General features: G+C 57.6%; 1 protein-coding gene across 4 annotated transcripts; it reads left to right on the top strand.

The window, feature by feature from the left end:
- Positions 1-4,318: 4,318 nt before the first annotated feature.
- CTDSP1 (CTD small phosphatase 1) lies at positions 4,319-10,248 on the top strand. 4 transcript variants are annotated; one of them, XM_059928676.1, is made up of 8 exons: positions 4,319-4,673; positions 6,066-6,214; positions 6,444-6,476; positions 6,678-6,779; positions 6,895-6,951; positions 7,588-7,680; positions 7,808-7,993; positions 8,534-10,248. In XM_059928676.1, exons 1-8 carry the CDS (start codon positions 4,607-4,609, stop codon positions 8,660-8,662), a joined length of 816 nt encoding a protein of 271 aa, XP_059784659.1. In that variant the 5' UTR covers positions 4,319-4,606; the 3' UTR covers positions 8,663-10,248. The 4 variants fall into 4 exon arrangements, with proteins under 4 accessions (XP_059784659.1, XP_059784657.1, XP_059784661.1 ...); XM_059928674.1 differs by having other exon boundaries at positions 4,320-4,673; positions 6,675-6,779; XM_059928678.1 differs by lacking the exon at positions 6,444-6,476 and having other exon boundaries at positions 4,343-4,673.
- The last annotated feature ends 6,750 nt before the right edge of the window (positions 10,249-16,998 follow it).

A 16,998-nucleotide genomic window follows, 5' to 3' on the forward strand; every position in this document is an offset into this window, starting at 1 on the left:
ACCCAATTGGGGGTGGGACACAGGCTCCAAGCTGCTACTTAAAATAGAGTCTGAAAATGATAAATAAATGCTAATTCACTTCTTATCCAAAAGAGCAGGGAAACGGAAACAGGAAAGCACAAAATCCCTGAACCATCAAGAATAGTCCCCCTCCCCGAAGGTCTGCCTCGCTTCTACTCTCGCTGGAGTGGCCTCAGCCTTTCTGTTCCACCTGAAACCCCTTTTCCAGGCAGTAAAACAGAAGCGCGGTTCTCCCCTCTTCGGGCGCCAAGTCCTAAGGAACCCAAGAGTCGATGCCTCTGAGGCCCAATTCCTTTGCCATCTCCCCAGGGGACCAGGCGGCCGGGACTCCCACGCCGCGCAGTTAACGCTCCCTGGGCGTTGACTCCCAGCTCCCCCTAGGGGCAGGGACGATTCCGAGCGCCGGGACTCCCCGCCTCCAAAGAGGAGGAGGCTGTCACTCGGGCCTCGCGCCCGGGGGCCTCGGAATCCGCCCAGGCGGGAAGGTGGGGTGAGCTCTGTGGGCGGGGAACCCCCTCGGCCGCAGGGAGCGGCCCGGCGCCCTTTCGCCCCTTAAAGGGACTGCACTTTACAGACGCTCCCTGGGCTGTTTCTAGGCTCCCCCAAGTCCCTCCTGCCTCTTCCCGTCCCTCGGACCCCAGCCCCGGAGCTGTGGCGAGCGGCGGCGAGGAGGGGCCGCCAGCCCTTTCCCCTAGATTGAGCTTTGCGTGGGCGCTGTGCCTGGAAGCACCCCCGATTTCCCGGGGATGCGGCGGGGCAGGCAGCTGGGCTCCGCGCTCTGGTTGAGGCGCTTGTTTATGAGAAGAATTTCCTCTTTCTTAAAAGGGCAACGAAACAAGTGGGGCCCTCTAAGAGGGAGGGGATGGGACAGGTCTGGCTCACCCGAGCAACGGCGGAGAGGTACCTGGGCTAGAACGCCGCCCAATCTCCTTCTCCCGGCTAGTCCCTGGAGAAGATGGGGCCCCTGCGAACTCAGAGGTTGAATGGGGGCCAGGTAGCGGAGAAACGGGAGACCCCTTTCCTGCTTCCCTGAGATGCCCCCAGCTGTACCCCCTGCCCACCCCTCTGGTCAATTCTCTAGGCATTAGTTGGGCGCCAGCCCTGTGCTAGACGTGGGGAACGGAGGCACAGTCTCGAATTAAAGATGTTAACTTTCTAGGAGCTCACACTGGGTTGGGGGGAACCTAAGTAAATGACAACAAAACACTGAGGATCGGAAGTGTGCGTCAGGCACACCTGCAAAGAATGAGGCAAGACCCACAGAAGAGAAACTCCTGGACAATATTTTGAAAGCCGAACAGACAGAGGGAGAGCAGTCAAGGGGGAGATGAGCATGCCGGGAGTTGGGGCGGGGGTGGGGGTCAGTGTGTGCAAAAGCTAGAGATTTGCAACCTTGTTGGGAGTTCCCCAGAAGAACGGGCAGGCTGGTCATACGAATAGTCGAGCCCAGAGCTTAGAACTTGGGGTAAAGGAAGGGGAGGAGGGGAGGGGACCAAAGGGCCAGCTAAGGGTTGCTCTGGGCCTGGGTAAGGCGTTAGTGCTAAAGTCAGGCCAAGGTCAGTCATATCCAGACAGGGACGCCTCCCAAAGGGCTGCTCCCTCCCCAGCAGCTCTGGTCCTCCCAGCCCCCAGGTTCAGATCTAACTAGATGCTTCATCAGCCCCTCAGGCTGGGAGTGGCCTGACACCATTACTCTCCCCAGAGGCTTCCACCCACAACTCCATCCCCACAGACCCCCCACACCCGGCACTGCACAGGCGTCCTGACTCACTCCGCATCCACCCCGCTGTGTCGGAAGGTGCACCACGGTGTGTCTCGGAACCTGGGAGGAGGGCATCCGGCCTTTCTGCTCGGCATTCCCCCTACCCACTTGCCTGGGTTGGACCCTTACCAACCCTATTCGGCAGAGAAGGAAGCTGAGGTGCTGGGTGAACAAGACACTTGTCCATGGTTGCCAGACCGACCCCGGCTGAGTCCTAGTGTTTCTCGACTCACAGTCCCCATGACTTTATCCATCCTGGGGCGCAAACATATGAAACAAATAAAAATAAACTATGCGGGTACGGCGACCCCCCCACTTGCTGTAGTAGAGAGGGTAGAGGGAGACCAGCTGGGTGTGGACTCCCCTCCTTCTTGAGGAAACCCAAAGAACCCGCCCCACCTTACAGAACGCTTCCACCAGCAACTCTGTCCCCACAGACCCCAGACCCCCGCACTGCACGGACGTCCGGGCTCACTCCGCATCCACTCCGCCCCGGCGGAAAGTGCACCGCTGAGCGTGAGAGGAGGGCCGGTCTCGCTGGGAGGAGACCCGCACCAGCGAAGGCTCGGAGGAGACGATGGCGGGGAGCGGGCGGGGCGGGGATTAGGGGTAGGAGGTGCAGGGAATAGCGACGGGAGGGGGGCAGTAGTGCTGCCCAGTGCCCTATCCCCGCGTCAGCTCCCCTGACCCTCAGTGGCACAGTCGGCCAGGTTCTAGCCTTCACAGAGGGAAAGACGAAGGGAGCGGAAGGCGAGCCGCCCTGCTCAGGCCAGGGGCGAGGCCAGGGGTTCACTCAGCCCTCCGCCGCACATTTCCTTTTGGGGTCGGCGCCAGCTGAGCATCCGGAGAGAATACCGAGGCCCCGCCCCGGGGCCGTACCGAAGGGGAGGGGGCTCGGCGCGGCGACCGGAATCCAACCTCTGCCCCCGGCGGAGGGCGGGTCGAGTCGCTTGCTGGTCGGGACTCAGTTTATCTATAAAATGGGTTAAAAAACGGGTTGTTCTGAGAAGTAAATGAGATGAGAGGCGCAGCCAAAGCGGGGGCCCGACTAAGCGCTCGCCGCAAGTTGGCGATTATCGTGATTAAATGCAATGATGGCAGCCGGCTGGCGGCGTAGTAAGATGTTCCGGAAAAACCCGAACAAACTTTTTGGCTAACCCAGTAGCAGAAGGGGGGGGGTCGTGGAGTCCACAGGATTCACAGCCTCTGACCACCTCCTCCCCGCCCTGGTGCCCAGCCCCGAAGCTGGCGCGCCTTCGGGCGAGCGCCGCTCCCCTCGCGGGGCCTCTCGCCCTCCGGCTTCCCCCTCCGCCCGGCCCGGAGGACGTGCGCCGCGTTAGCACCCAGCGGCCGGACGGGACTGGACGCGCCCGCCCCGCCCCGGCCGGCGGGGTAAGGAAATGCTGAGGCGTGTTTGTCAAGGCTTGGCGTTATGAATATTTTTTAAACGTGAACACAAAATAGTAACGGCAAATGGAAAGAACTTCATAAACAGGAAAAAAAAAAACCCCACCCGCAAACCTCACCGCGCACTACACGGGAGTTTCCCTCGTGAAGAATCTGCGTGGAAACGCGGGCCCCGCGCCCGCCGGTGCGTCTGCACAGACCCAGGTGGAGCGGGTGTTCAAGGTCCTCCAGTTGACGTTGTGGTCCCCACGGTTGGGCATTGAGCCCGCAGGGATTGGGGCCCCACTGTATGTGGCCGCCGCTTGATCTCCCCCCCTGCCCAACAGTCACATCGTGGCCGGCGTGGGGTGTAGAGGAGGGGCCTAGAAAAGCCTCTTGGAGGGGGTGTCATTTTTTCGAGGTCGGTGGGATTTGGCTGTGAGAAGTCGGAGAGCGCATTCCAGGTCGAGAGAACTGCATGTACAAAGGCCCTGAGGCGTGGAGGCGCTTGGCTTCTGGCGAGAAAGCCAGGTGGCTGGAGTGGACGTGGCCGGGCGCCAGGTGAGCCGGTTGGGAGAGGTCGGCAGGGGGCATCCCGGGGCAGACAGCTGGAATTTCCACGCCCTACAACTCCGGGTTTAGGGGAAGGGGCCCGAGACTGCGGTAGGTGGTGACGGTCATGGTTAGGTCACAATTAGGTTAAGAGCCTAATTGTGTGGATCTGCACAGCCGTTTGAAGGTAGCAAAGAGTCTTTGTACGCTCACGACTTCCCTGCGAGATGGCCCCTAGACCGCCGGAGAGACCCATTTTACAGACTAGACGGTGTTACCCCATTTCCCAGATGAGGAAACCGAGAAGCTGCCAGCCCCCGACCCTCGGAATGTGCAGAGGTGGAGCCGCGCCGCCCTCGGGGCACTCCCGGGCGTGGGCGCTCCGGGCGGGCCCTGTCCCCTGGCCGCCCAGCGCGCGAGAACAGTGGGCCGGGTGCCGGCCCTGCCACGCAGCCGCAGAGGCTCGGCCCCGCAGGCGGGCGGGCGGCAGGAAGGGAGGCGACGCCCCCTGGAGTGCTGCAGGAACCCGGCCGGGCCCGCCTCCTAGCCCGCCAAGCCGCGCCGGCCCCAGAAGTGATGAAAGCCCCGGCCAAGTCCAGGTCACGCTGAAACCGTTGCCCTTTTAAGGGGGAGCCTTGAAACGGCGCCCGGGTTCCATGTTTGCATCCGCCTCGCGGGGAGGAAACTCCATGTTGTAACAAAGTTTCCTCCGCGCCCCCTCCCTCCCCCTCCCCCTTAGAGCCTGGCTCCCCTCCCCTCCGAAGCTCGCGGGGATCCCTCCCTCCCACCCCTCCCCTCCCCCCCGCGCCCCGATTCCGGCCCGAGCCGGGGGGGAGGCCGGGCGCCCGGGCCAGAGTCCGGCCGGAGCGCAGCGCGCCCGGCCCCATGGACAGCTCGGCCGTCATTACTCAGATCAGCAAGGAGGAAGCGCGGAGCCCGCTACGGAGCAAAGGTACTGGGGCGCGCGGAGGGGCCCGCAATCCGGGTGCTGCGGGGAGGTGGAGGGGGCCGCGACCCTCCCCGGGGCAGCCGCAGCTGCCGCCCCAGGCTCCCGACTCGGCGGGGCCCGAAGCTTCCAACCGGAGGGGGAGCTGGTTGAGAGTTTGAACTCGCAGAGGCTCAGAGACGCGGGGCGGGGCCTGCCCCCTTTTGGGCGCTCCTGTCTGCTCGAGGTGGGGAAACTGAGGCAGGGGTAGAGAAGGGGCGCCCTCCGGGTTTCCCGGACTGGCTGTGCGCGATGCCCGAGAGTCGCCCCCTCCCCCCCATTGGCGCCAGTGGGGCTGGGAGATGGGGGGGTTGAAGAGGGCGCCTTCAGGCCACCAGCTGAGACTCCGCCCCCTCTGGGCCGCGGTCTGGTCGGGTCGAGGGAGGGGGCGCAGAGGTGACAGCGGGCTGGGGAGGGTTGGAAGGATCTCCCGCTACCACACAGCCACGTTCTTCACAAACTTTCGTGTCACTCACTCGTGGAGGCGCCGAGCCTCTCGGAGACGTAGAGAGGGGCAACCGCTTTTAAGGATCGCTAGCGCGCCCGTCGGACCGGGGAACTCGGAGCCCCGGCTGCAGGCCGGTGGGCGCTGGGTCTGTGCGCACACGCACCGACCCGAGATGCCGCCGGCCTCGGCCGGGCACCCCGGGGCTTGATGGGTCTGGGCAGGGGGTCTGCCTCTCCCTGTCCCGGTGTTGACTTCAGAAGCTAGGAAGTAACTCCAGGTCTTCGCACCTGTGGCCTGGGCCTAGCTCTGCCCGGGCCGGGTGGAGGGGATGTTGGAGGGCGGGCCGTCTATCAGTGGGACCTAAGTTGGAGGTCCGGGCGGGGGCGGAGGAGGAGGGGCCGGCAGATGGCGGCAGGACACTGGCCCCAGGCCCCCACCGCCTGTCTCTGGGCCCAGCCTCAGGGAGGACTTTGGACCTCTGGAGGCGGAGAGGATGGAAGGAGGGGAAGGAAGGTAGGAGTGGGCCCCAGGGCCCCAGGCCTCAACCCTCTCTGGCAGGGGCCCTACTGAATAGGGGCTGCTCAGGTACAGGGGGGTGTCAGGAGGTGCCCCCAGTGGGCTGATCCCCCAGCAGTGATGGAGGCTGTTAGGAAGAGAAAACACCTTCATTCCCCGCCTCCAGCCAGCCCACTCCCTAATGTGGGTAATTTTGTACCCACACTAGAAGAACTTGTGGGGAGCGGAGGGGTGGCCTGGAGCCAAGACTATCAGGATGCCACCTTCATGTGTCTCCCTCAATGAAGGCAGCACGGCCAGACCCTCTCAGCCCAGGGGTTCGCGCCTGGGCACACGTGCCCACCTCTGCAGGCCAGTCAGTGTGCCTGCCCCCACCTTGGGCCTCCCTGCTTCAGGTGACCAGAAGTCAGCGGCTTCTCAGAAGCCCCGGAGTCGGGGCATCCTCCACTCACTTTTCTGCTGCGTCTGCCGGGATGATGGGGAGGCCCTGCCCGCCCACAGTGGGGCGCCCCTGCTCGTGGAGGAGAACGGTGCTGTCCCCAAGGTGTGTGATGGTCAGGAGGGCGCTGCAGGGGCACCTGGGCTCAGCCCTCAGGGGGTTTAGGGGGAGGGGGCTCTTCATGACCGGCTCGTAGGCCCTGGAAGGAGGGGGGAGCCCCCCGTCCCCCAACCAAGCCCTCCACCCTCCCAGGCCTTCCCAGCCCTGAATGCCCCAAGACTGCCTCCCAGGGGAGGGCCCCCCCAACCACAGGAATTCTGAATTTCCCCTTCAGAAGTGGAAGCTTTCCTCTTCCTTGGTTTCCCAGGTAAGGAAGTGAAGCCCAGAGAGCCAGGCAGCCTACCCCAGGCTCCAGAGTTGGCAGGGGCAAAGCTGGGAAGGGGTTGGTCTCTCCCACTATCCTTGTGGCTCGCCAGGTAGAGGGCTGGGGGAGGGAAGACATGTGGAGGAGAAATGACCGGGGCTTGAGAGAGGTGCCCGCAGCCAGCCCCGCCCGTCCCCACAGCAGACCCCAGTCCAGTACCTGCTCCCCGAGGCCAAGGCCCAGGACTTGGACAAGATCTGCGTAGTCATCGACCTGGACGAGACCCTGGTGCACAGCTCCTTCAAGGTGGGCCCTGCGCAGCAGCCCTCAGCCCCGGGTCTCTAAGGGAGTCTGCCCTGGACTGGGAGGCGGTCTCGGCGGGCCTCGCCCCAGCTCCAGCAGCTCTTTTCCCCCCTCACAGCCAGTCAACAATGCCGACTTCATCATCCCTGTGGAGATTGATGGGGTGGTCCACCAGGTGAGGGGCCGGGTGTGGGGGGAGGTGGTAGGCTTGGCATCTGTCTTCCAGACCCCAGGCTCTTCCCACCAATCCTGAGAGTCCCAAATGGGACTCTGATAGGTGTGGAATGTCAGAGGCCCAGAGAGGGTGTGAGACTTGCCTAAGGTCACATGGACCCTCAGGGACTTGGCCCGACTCCAAGGCCTGCAGGGAGTTGGGGTCCTTTTTGGTGCCCCCTCGCCCCACCCTGCCCGGGACCCAGTTCAAGTAATTCAGGATAGGTTGTGTGCTGTCCAGCCTGTTCTCCATTACTTGGCTCGGGGGCCGGTGCTCTGCAGCTCTGGGGTGAGGGGGTTGCCCCCAGGCCCCTACATCGGGCTGAGGCCATGGTGGAGGAAGGGGCTGGGAATTAGTGATTCCCTTTGAGGCAGGGCCCGAAACCAGGAGTTGGAGGTTCATTTTGATTCTCTTCTGGGTGGGTGGGTGTTTTCCCCAGTGGTGGTTGCACCGGCTGCTGAGTGGAGCCCGCAGGCCCTGGGACCAGCCTCCCTCCTGTGCTCCTGTGCCTCCTCCACCCACTCCCTCCCAGCCCCCGGCCGCCCCACCCCACCCAGGCCTGTGGGCCAGCAGTCCCCTCACTGGCCCACCCCCCAGGTCTATGTGCTGAAGCGGCCCCACGTCGATGAGTTCCTGCAGCGGATGGGTGAGCTCTTCGAATGCGTGCTGTTCACCGCCAGCCTTGCCAAGGTGAGCCCTCCACCCTCCGAAGGCCTCCTGGGGCATCTCTGCTTCCTATCCGCCTCCAGCGCACGACCTCTGGGCAGTGACCTCTGGGTCGCCCTTGGCCCTGGGTGACCCACCTCCTGCCCCCCAGTACGCAGACCCAGTAGCTGACCTGCTGGACAAGTGGGGGGCCTTCCGAGCGCGGCTGTTTCGTGAGTCATGCGTCTTCCACCGGGGGAACTACGTGAAGGACCTGAGCCGGCTGGGCCGAGACCTTCGGCGGGTGCTCATCCTGGACAACTCGCCCGCCTCCTATGTCTTCCATCCAGATAACGCCGTGAGTGCCGGGCAGGATGGGGGTAGGGGCCCCTGCTGGGGGCTGGCGCCCTCCCATTCCTCCGTCTTTCCTCAGTGACCCATGCCTGCTGCCCACCCGCCTTATCCACCCACTGCAGCTCTCTGTCCTTTCTTAGTCACTCAGCTCATTCTGCCTGCACATACAGGGTGCCTGCCATGGGCTCGGGTCCCTGCTGGACACTGGAGCAGTTTCCATTTTTCATACCGCCAGTTGTGAGCTGTTAGTGGAACACGGAAATAATTTAGTGCGTCTTAGTTGGGATTTTTTTTTTTTTAATGAAATAGAACTGAAAATATTAGCGTGCTTAGCACACGGTAAGGTTAAGTATGGTTCCGTAGAACCTCTGCTCTGACCTGTGTGTAAATGTGACTCACTGGGGCTGCCGTCAGAATGTTTGAAGACTGTGGGTAAGGGGCTTCCAGGAGGTGGCCCATCGAGCAGTGGGTGCTCAGGATCGACCTGGACATTCTGTGCTCAGGGCCGCCTGCCCCCCTCACCGCCCTACACCCATCTGCTCAGGTACCGGTGGCCTCGTGGTTTGACAACATGAGTGACACGGAACTCCACGACCTCCTGCCCTTCTTCGAGCAGCTCAGCCGTGTGGATGACGTGTACTCAGTGCTCAGGCAGCCTCGGCCCGGCAGCTAGTGAGGCGCCACGGGGCCAGGACCTGCCCCTGACCACACCTGCACCACTCACACGCGGACTCTTCCTTAAGAAAACTCAGCGCCACGGGGAAGTGGGCGTCTCCCCCGCCAGCCCGGCCAGGCTGTGGAGGGGGCAGCAGGCTGCACCGAGGGCGACGAGTCCCTGGGTCCCTGTGTCAGTGCCTTAGAACCTCCTCCTTCTTGGGGGACCTGTGGGGGGCCCTGCGTGCCGCCTCCCTCCTCTCTCTCTCTCTCTCTCTCTCTCTCTCTCTCTGCACGGCCATGTTTCTCTGCTGCCAAATTGGGTCCCTCGGGCCCTTCCAGTTCTGCCTGGGGGAGGGGCAGGGTTTTGCTGCCCCACGCCTTGGGCCCCCAGCCTGGGAACAGTGGACACCAAGTGCCTTGCATAGAGCCCTCTTCTCGGCCCAATTTTCCCAGGGCCACGATCCGGGTCAGCTCTGCCTGGAACAGCCTTCAGGTTGCAGCAATCTAGGCTGGTGGGGGAGGACCCAGTCGCCCCACCTCCTACCTTGGGACTGCTATAGCCTCCACCAATCTCTGCCTAGGAGGGCGGGGAGGGTAGAAGATCTGTTACCACTTGTAAAGGGAGCAGGGGTCTGTCCTTCAGGACCCTAGAATCCAGCTTCTCTGGCCTCATCAGCACCTGAGGGCCGCTTCCCACATGGCCCAAGCTCCAACCTCTCACCTCTGCCTTGACCACCCCGAGGCCCTGGGGTTTGGTGCCACAGCTCCAAGTGTGGAGGCATAGGCAGGATCCCTTTGCGGTGCCATATAAATATGTATATGTGTATATAGATTTTTAGGGGAAGGGGAGAGGGAAGGGTTGGGGTGGAGACACCCCTCCCTCACCCCTTTCCTGGGCCCATAAACTGGGGGGAGGAGGGAAAGGATTTTTACATTTTTTAAACTGCTATTTTCTGAATGAAACAGGCTGGGCCAAAGGGCCCCAGGCCCTGTCCTTTGTCCCTCACACCCTCTTCGCTCCCTTTATTCATACATTCAAAAAAACATTTGTTGAGCACCTTCTCTGTGCCCAGCGCCATGCTAGGCCCACCACGGTGTGTGCGTGTGTGAGTCTCTACACCACCTAACGGGTGCCTCCCCCACCCACCCCATACTTCACTGGTGCCTTTAGGGGATCTGTAGGAGGTGGGACCCTTCTTGCGGGATTTGGGGGGCTCCAGGAAGCCTGGCCAAGCTGTCCCCCTCCCCTGTGCCAACCCACCCCTGCAGCCCTCTGCCTCGCCCCCTGCTGGCTGGGGGCAGCTCCCAGGACGTGCTGCCTTCCAGCTCTGAGTCCTTTATCTGGAACCCCTCCCCCAAATGCTGAGTCTGGAGGTCAAGGCCTTGGGCCCTCCCCAGGGCCTATCGGTTAAGGGGACCCACATACCAGTGCCAAGGGGGATGTCAGGTGGAGATGTTGTTACCCTTCCCCCCCAGAGAGCTGGGGGTGGGAGGGAGGACAAGGTTGGTCTGAATCAGGGGACCTTCCCATCTAAGTGCCTTCTCTGTAATGGAGAGCCCCAAAGTGTGATGAGAACTAAAGAGAAAGCCAGACCCCCCCTATCCTGACTCTGTGGTTATTGGGGGGGGGGGGCGTTGACGTGCGGGCAGTCCCATGAAGCCACACCTCGCTTCAGAAAACCCTTAGGAACGACGGCGGTAGTAGTGGAGGGAAGGGCTGCCCTAAGCCCCCTGGGGCTTCAAGTCTGAAAGTGCAAACTTTGAATGGATCTGAGTGCATCCGGCTGTGCTATTTAATTCTACCTCTGTTGGCCTCAGTTATCTAATCTGCAAAATGGAGATAGGCCCTCTTTACAGAATTGATTAAATGCCTGTACAGGGAGGACTCAATATTATTAGCTCTAAAGCAAGCTGAAATGCGTCCCTAGGAGAGGCCCCTGGAAGGTATTCGGAGACGGGAGGGGTGTGGTCTCCGCTCCGGAGCGGAGGGGAGGGGCTCATGAGGCCCCAGAGGGGGGAGGTGGGGTGCGGGGCGAGTTAGAGGGAAGCCAAGTTCAGCTCCAAACGGAAGAACTTGGAACGCGGCTGACCCAGGCCGCGTGCGGGCGGCCGAGGCGTCGCGGGCTGCGCTGCGCCGCGCCGCCGGACATGCCGGCAGGCTGAGGCGTCTGGGGCTCTGGGGAGGATGGGTGGGGTCGCGAGCTCGGTCTCGTTCACCGCCGCACCCCTCCGACCGCGGCCTCTCACTACCCGCCGGCCGCACCCTCGCACGAGCCTCTGACCCACTTCCTGCCTCCGCCCCTCCGGCCCTGGCAGCACTTCCTTTACAAAACTGGGCAGCCCCAAGCCCAGGCAGGAAGTGCCTTCCCGGCCCGCCCTCTCCTGCTTCCCACGGTGGCCGCTAGAGGCCTCTGTCCTCGCGGACGCCCGGGGTCCCCAGCGCCAGGCCTCCGCCGCCTGCCCTCTGGGCGCACACACCCAGCCCTCTCCCCCACCCCGCCCGTGGCTGGAAAAATGAGGGCAGGCTTCATTCCCCCCTCTCCCGGGAGTGGGTAGCTTCTGGCTCCATCCCGCCCGCCCGAACAAACCCACTGTGGGGAAGGAAGGTCTGCCCCTCCCAAAGGTTGATCCCTGTTCCCGCAGCTCCACCTCCCCTACCCCTCCCACCACCTCACACCCTTACCTTGTGAATCCAGCCTCAAGGCTGCCTGCTGGTCTGCCCCCCAAGTCTCTGAGGGGATCTGCAGTGTGATACTGCCCCCTCCCCGCTGCTTTTCCCTGGTAGAAAAGTGTCACGAAGCATCCACCTGGGAAGAGAAGCCGCAGTACCCTCGCTCAGTGCAGTCAGCTCCAGCTCCAGTCTGAGCGGAAGCCCCGGAGGGAGCCCTTGGCAGGGTAAATACCGAGTCCTCCCTGCCTCTGCCCTGGCCCTGCTTGGGGTCCTGCACTATTATTTCCTGCTCTCCATGCAAACACTAGTCCCTCCAGATTTGCATCCCACCAGAGAGTCGCCACAGCTCCCAACTTTGAACGAGACCACAGCCAGCCTTCCTGCACCCCGCACCCCACACACTTCACCCACAGAGTTCAACGCAACCACGTGTATCAGAGTTTACTTTGTACCAGACACAGTGCCAGGACCGGGGGGCATGCCATCACTAGGCTGTGCCGCTGCTCTCAAGGAACTCACACCTTAGTGTGGAGAAAGACACCTGAACGGACTGTCCAACCCTGAAAGGCTGCAAATGCAGTGCAAAAGATAACACGGAGGGCAGGGGACACCTAACCCCTCTGCGGCGGCCATGGGGGGACTGGAAATCCTTCCCGCGGGAGTGAGGCTCAGAGGATTTGGGAAGGAGATGAGGTTCGGGTGAAGGTGGTCTGTGCGCGGAGGTACACCAGGAAAGGAAGCCAGAGCTTCAGGAGGGCCACAGTAGGGAGAGTGGGAAGTGACAATTTTGGAATTGCACACAGTGGGGGGAAGGATGGGAAATGATGCCACAGAAAGCAGGAGCGAGGTATTGCAGATCTGTAGGCAGACCGAGGGAGTGGCCTTTTCATTGCGGGCAGTGGGTGCCATTGAGGGACACTGGGGGACACTGAACAACAGAGGGGCCTACTCAAACCTGGCAGCTGCGCGTTGGAAGCTAAATCAGGGGTATGGGGACATAAGACTCTCCCTGTGGGGAGACCACAGCCGTGGTTCTGAAGACAGACGATGAAGACCTGAACTGAAGCTGAGGCAGAATGAGGAGAGAAGGACGAAGCGATGGATGTGACATAGGAGATGAACTTGGCAGGAAGCTCTGGCTGATTGGCTCTGGGGGCATGGGTGGAGGGGAGGGAGGAAGGCAACCTGACTTCTGGCTTTGGAGACTTCAGCTGTGAGAATGTCTCTCACTGAGCCTGGTGTGGGGCTCAGTTATTCACTATTTGCTTGTTACGCACACAGAGAACAGAAGGAACAGGCAGCTTTTTTTGCACTTTTAGGAATTTATGTGGTAGATAAAATGTATATGCATATAACTTTGTATGCATATGGGTATTAATTTCATCCTTGTTGGTAATAGCAAAGCACTTGAAATAACTTCAGTGTCCAAGAATAAGGGACTAGTTAAATAAATGTCACTGTATCTATACCAGAGAATACTATATAGTGATGAAAAACAATGAGGTGGAACTATCCAAGCGGATACAGAATGATCGCCAAGATAAACCGCTCAATGAAACAAAGCAAGATTCATAGCAATGGTGATGGTGTTTTCCCACTAAAGAGAAATATAAAAGTAGACACAAATATACATATATAATTTTGTATACTTCCGTAGGGTACACAAGAAATGGGAATTGTGGCTAATTGTGGGGAGCAGAGCTGGGGGACTGGGTGGGAGTCATTTAAGATGGGAGGGACACGTTTTATTATATATCTTTATATTTTGAATTATTTTACCAGGTACATTTATTAATTTTTAAACATAAAAATCTATTTAAATTAAAAACAGCTTTCTAAATATATTATCAAAGATAGAAATCACAAATTCCATTTCTTTCCTTCCAACAGTCATTGCATGCCTACTCTGTACCAGGCACTAGGGTACAGCAGTGAGCAAAACAGACACTGTGGGAAAAACAGACATTAACAAAGGAATTACAAAATAATATTACAAAAGGAGAAGTAGAAAGTGGTAAATAATCTGAAACTTTTGTTCTGCCAGTGCCTGGAGATGACTTCTAATTGCCCCAAGATTACCCCAATATGACCTCTAATTGTAAGGGGGAAATGTGCCTTTAAGGTGGCGATATCTGACAATCACCACGGTCCGTAATCAAGGGATCAAACTTCGCCTTCACTCATGCTGAGACAACCTGACATTATATACCTCCTGATGCCAGGCAGTGTGAAGTACACAGCAACACCTTTGACCACGCTGCTCAAAGTGTGGTCCACCGAATGGAACATCAGCACCACCTGGGAGCTTGTTAGTAATGCAGAGTCTCAGGCCCCACTCCAGACCTATAGAATCAGAATCTGCACTTCAAACAGATTCCCCAGTGATTCTTAAGATATTACAGTTGGAGAAACACTGTCTTTTTTCACATATTCTTGAAAAACTTGTTTAACCAGAACCTACCAAGCCTTTAGAGGTACTTTCAGTTTGTGGGAAATACAGGAGGAAGAGGAACAAATTTAAAAATACACAAAGAGGGGCTTCCCTGATGGCGCAGTGGTTGAGAATCCGCCTGCCAATGCAGGGGACGTGGGTTCGAGCCCTGGTTCGGGAAGATCCCACATGCCACGGAGCAACTAAGCCCGTGTGCCACAACTACTGAGCCTGTGCTCTAGAGCCCGCGAGCCACAACTACTGAGCCCACATGCCACAACTACTGAAGCCCGCGCACCTAGAGCCCATGCTCCGCAACAAGAGAAGCCCGCACACCGCAACGAAGACCCAACACAGCCAAAAATAAATAAATAAATAAAATAAATTTTAAAAAAAATACACAAAGAAAGACAAATCCCAGTGTGAACACTCTACAAGACACTGCCCTTGACTCGGGTAAGCCCATGTCATAGAAAAAAGTAGCAGGACTCTTCTAGATTAAAAGATACTGAAGAGACATAACAATCAAAGGAAATGCATGATCTTGATTTGATCAAGGATCAATGAAACCAGGTGTTACAGTCCTCCTGTGGACAACTGGAGAAATCTGATTATGTATTTCATGGAAGATGATATTAGAAATAATTGTTAATGTTCTCAGTTGCAAAAATCGTATTACAGTTATGAAGGAGATTGTTCTACTTCTTAAGAGATGTATGACAAATATTTTGAACTGAAGTATAATAATATCTGCAACTTTCAAATATATATATATAGCAAATGTTAATTCTTGAGTCCATGGGTGTTTATTATTATACTATCATACTATTATTTCTACTTTTCTATATGTTTGACATTTATCAAAATTAAGAAATTGGAAATAATTTTTAAAAACATATGTTCTCCTGACTTCCCTTGCGGTCCAGTGGTTGAGATTCCGTGCCTGCACTGCAGGGAGTGGAGTTCAATCCCTGGTTCAATCCTTGGTCGGGGAACTAAGATCCCGCATGCCAAAAAAAAAAAAAGGTCTCCCCCAAAATTCTAAGGCTAAGTTAAAAGGCAAGCAATAAATTAGAGAAAACTATACCCTAAATTACAAGCAGGTTACCAACCTTAATACATTAAATATATAAACAACTGCAACAAATCAATTAAAAATTCACAGAAGGCATAGCCTGTATATACATATTTAAGCTGCATCACTCGGCCTGCGGGATCTTAGTTCCCTGACCAGGGATTGAACCCGGCCCCGGCAGTGAAATCACCAAGTCCCAACCACTGGACTGCCAGGGAATTCCACAATAAATATACTTTTTAATAGTCTATCTCACTGGTAATCAAAGAAATATAAATCAACACAAAGACAATTTTCTTTTGGACATTCAAACTGACAGAAATTTTCTTAAAAGCTGGAGTCTGGTACTGGGGAAACAGGCAGATGCCTGTAGTGCTGGTGCGACTATAAATTAATGCGATTTTTCTGGAAGGCAACTCACCTATTCACATCTTTGACCCAGCAATCCCACTTTTAGGAGTTTATCCTAAATAAATAATAATGGATACAATCTATTGGCAAAGATTTAGCAATAAGAATACTTATCACGGCATTCTTAGTAGTATCAAGTAATTGGATATAATTCGAAAGTCCAATAATGAGCTATTGCTTACATAAGCTATGCTATCTATCTAGTGGATTATCATGAGACAATTAAAATGACACTGCCGGGCTTCCCTGGTGGCGCAGGGGTTGGGAGTCCGCCTGCCAATGCAGGTTCGAGCCCTGGTCTGGGAAGATCCCACATGCCGCGGAGCAACTAGGCCCGTGCGCCACAACTACTGAGCCTGCGCCTCTGGAGCCTGTGCTCCGCAACAAGAGAGGCCGCGACAGTGAGAGGCCCGCGCACCGCGATGAAGAGTGGCCCCCGCTCGCCGCAACTGGAGAAAGCCCTCGCACAGAAACGAAGACCCAACACAGCCAAAAATAAATAAATAAAATTAAAAAAAAAAAAAATGACACTGCCAATTAGCATGTAACATGTCACAGTAAAAAGGATATATATGAAGACAGGTAGATGATAGATAGATATTATATACATATAGTACACACACTGCATATGTACTGGGCAATAACTTGAAAGAAATACTCCAAAATAAATTACCCAGATTTATCTCTGTAGTGGAATTATAAATGAGTTTTTCCTTTCCTTTTTGCCTGTCTGTATGATTGAGTGAACATATAATTTTTATTCACACAAAAATGTGTTTTTTTAGAAACAAAATAGCACCTGCAGTGTGTTTATTCCTCTTACCAAACTGTGCGTGAGCTCACACACACACCTGCATGCACACGCGCACGTGTGCACACAAATGTACATTTGGTCTCTAGAACTCTTGGGAAGGTGTGGTCAGGAGAAGCAGCTGCCCTCACCCAGCCCACTTCAGCGCACCCTCCTAAGGACCACAGTTCAGAGGTGACAGGAGAACTTCTGCAGCGGTGGAGGTTGGGGGCAGCTGCCCAGGGTGCTGAGTCTGTGGGCGACGCCGACTTCTGAGTGAGACCCGCCCCTGAGAGGGCTGCGATCCTTTCCCCTCCTGAGTGAGAAGCCCCCCAGGATCAGGTTCAGAAATGGAAGCTGTGGCTCCTGGGACAGAGCAGCAGAGCGGAGTCCAAAGGCAACGGTTTATGGCGGCTCATAAAAACTCCCGGTGGAGCCAGCGCCTCTGAAGAGGGAGACAAGAAGAGCACTGTGCCCCTCTGAGCGCGCGACCTCTAGGGGTGCCAGTGTCCCATATGTCCTGGAAGGGCCCTAAGTCTGAACCCCTGGCCCGGAATCCCTGGGTCCAGGGCTCCGCCACCCCGGGGCCACTCCCCCAGGGAAGGAGGGAGGACAGCAGAGCTGGCTCCTCTGGGTCGAAGGGAGGAAGTGTCCAGGTGCCCCTATCTTTCCTGGCAGATGCTGTCCACCTGCATCCCATTCTGCCTGGGCCCTGGGCAGAAACGCATCCCATCCCTGGGCGCCTGCTCGGGAGCCAAGGGTGGGGCACCTTGGCTCTGGGCGTCAGGCAGTCGCTGGGCTCCTGGCTCCCAGGGACCTGGCGGGCACCTGCCTCCCCACCCCCTCACCCATCCTCTCTCTCTCTCTCTGGGGCCCTGTCTTCCCTTATATGGTGAAGGCAGTTCCTGGGGTGGGGGGGGGGGAAGGGACAAAGGTCGCTCTCCTCCAGCCAGCCTGCCACAGCTCCCTGAGAT

This window comes from Balaenoptera ricei, chromosome 7 (assembly GCF_028023285.1).
Source record: "Balaenoptera ricei isolate mBalRic1 chromosome 7, mBalRic1.hap2, whole genome shotgun sequence".
Taxonomy (NCBI): Eukaryota; Metazoa; Chordata; class Mammalia; order Artiodactyla; family Balaenopteridae; genus Balaenoptera; species Balaenoptera ricei.

Bases quoted from the DNA above. Each gene is read 5' to 3' on its own strand.
- CTDSP1 (XM_059928674.1), top strand. From the start codon at position 4,607: ATGGACAGCTCGGCCGTCATTACTCAGATCAGCAAGGAGGAAGCGCGG. The intron at 6,477-6,674 runs GTAAGGAAGTGA...CCGTCCCCACAG, and splicing joins CCTCTTCCTTGGTTTCCCAG to CAGACCCCAGTCCAGTACCT. The intron at 6,780-6,894 runs GTGGGCCCTGCG...CCCCCCTCACAG, and splicing joins TGGTGCACAGCTCCTTCAAG to CCAGTCAACAATGCCGACTT.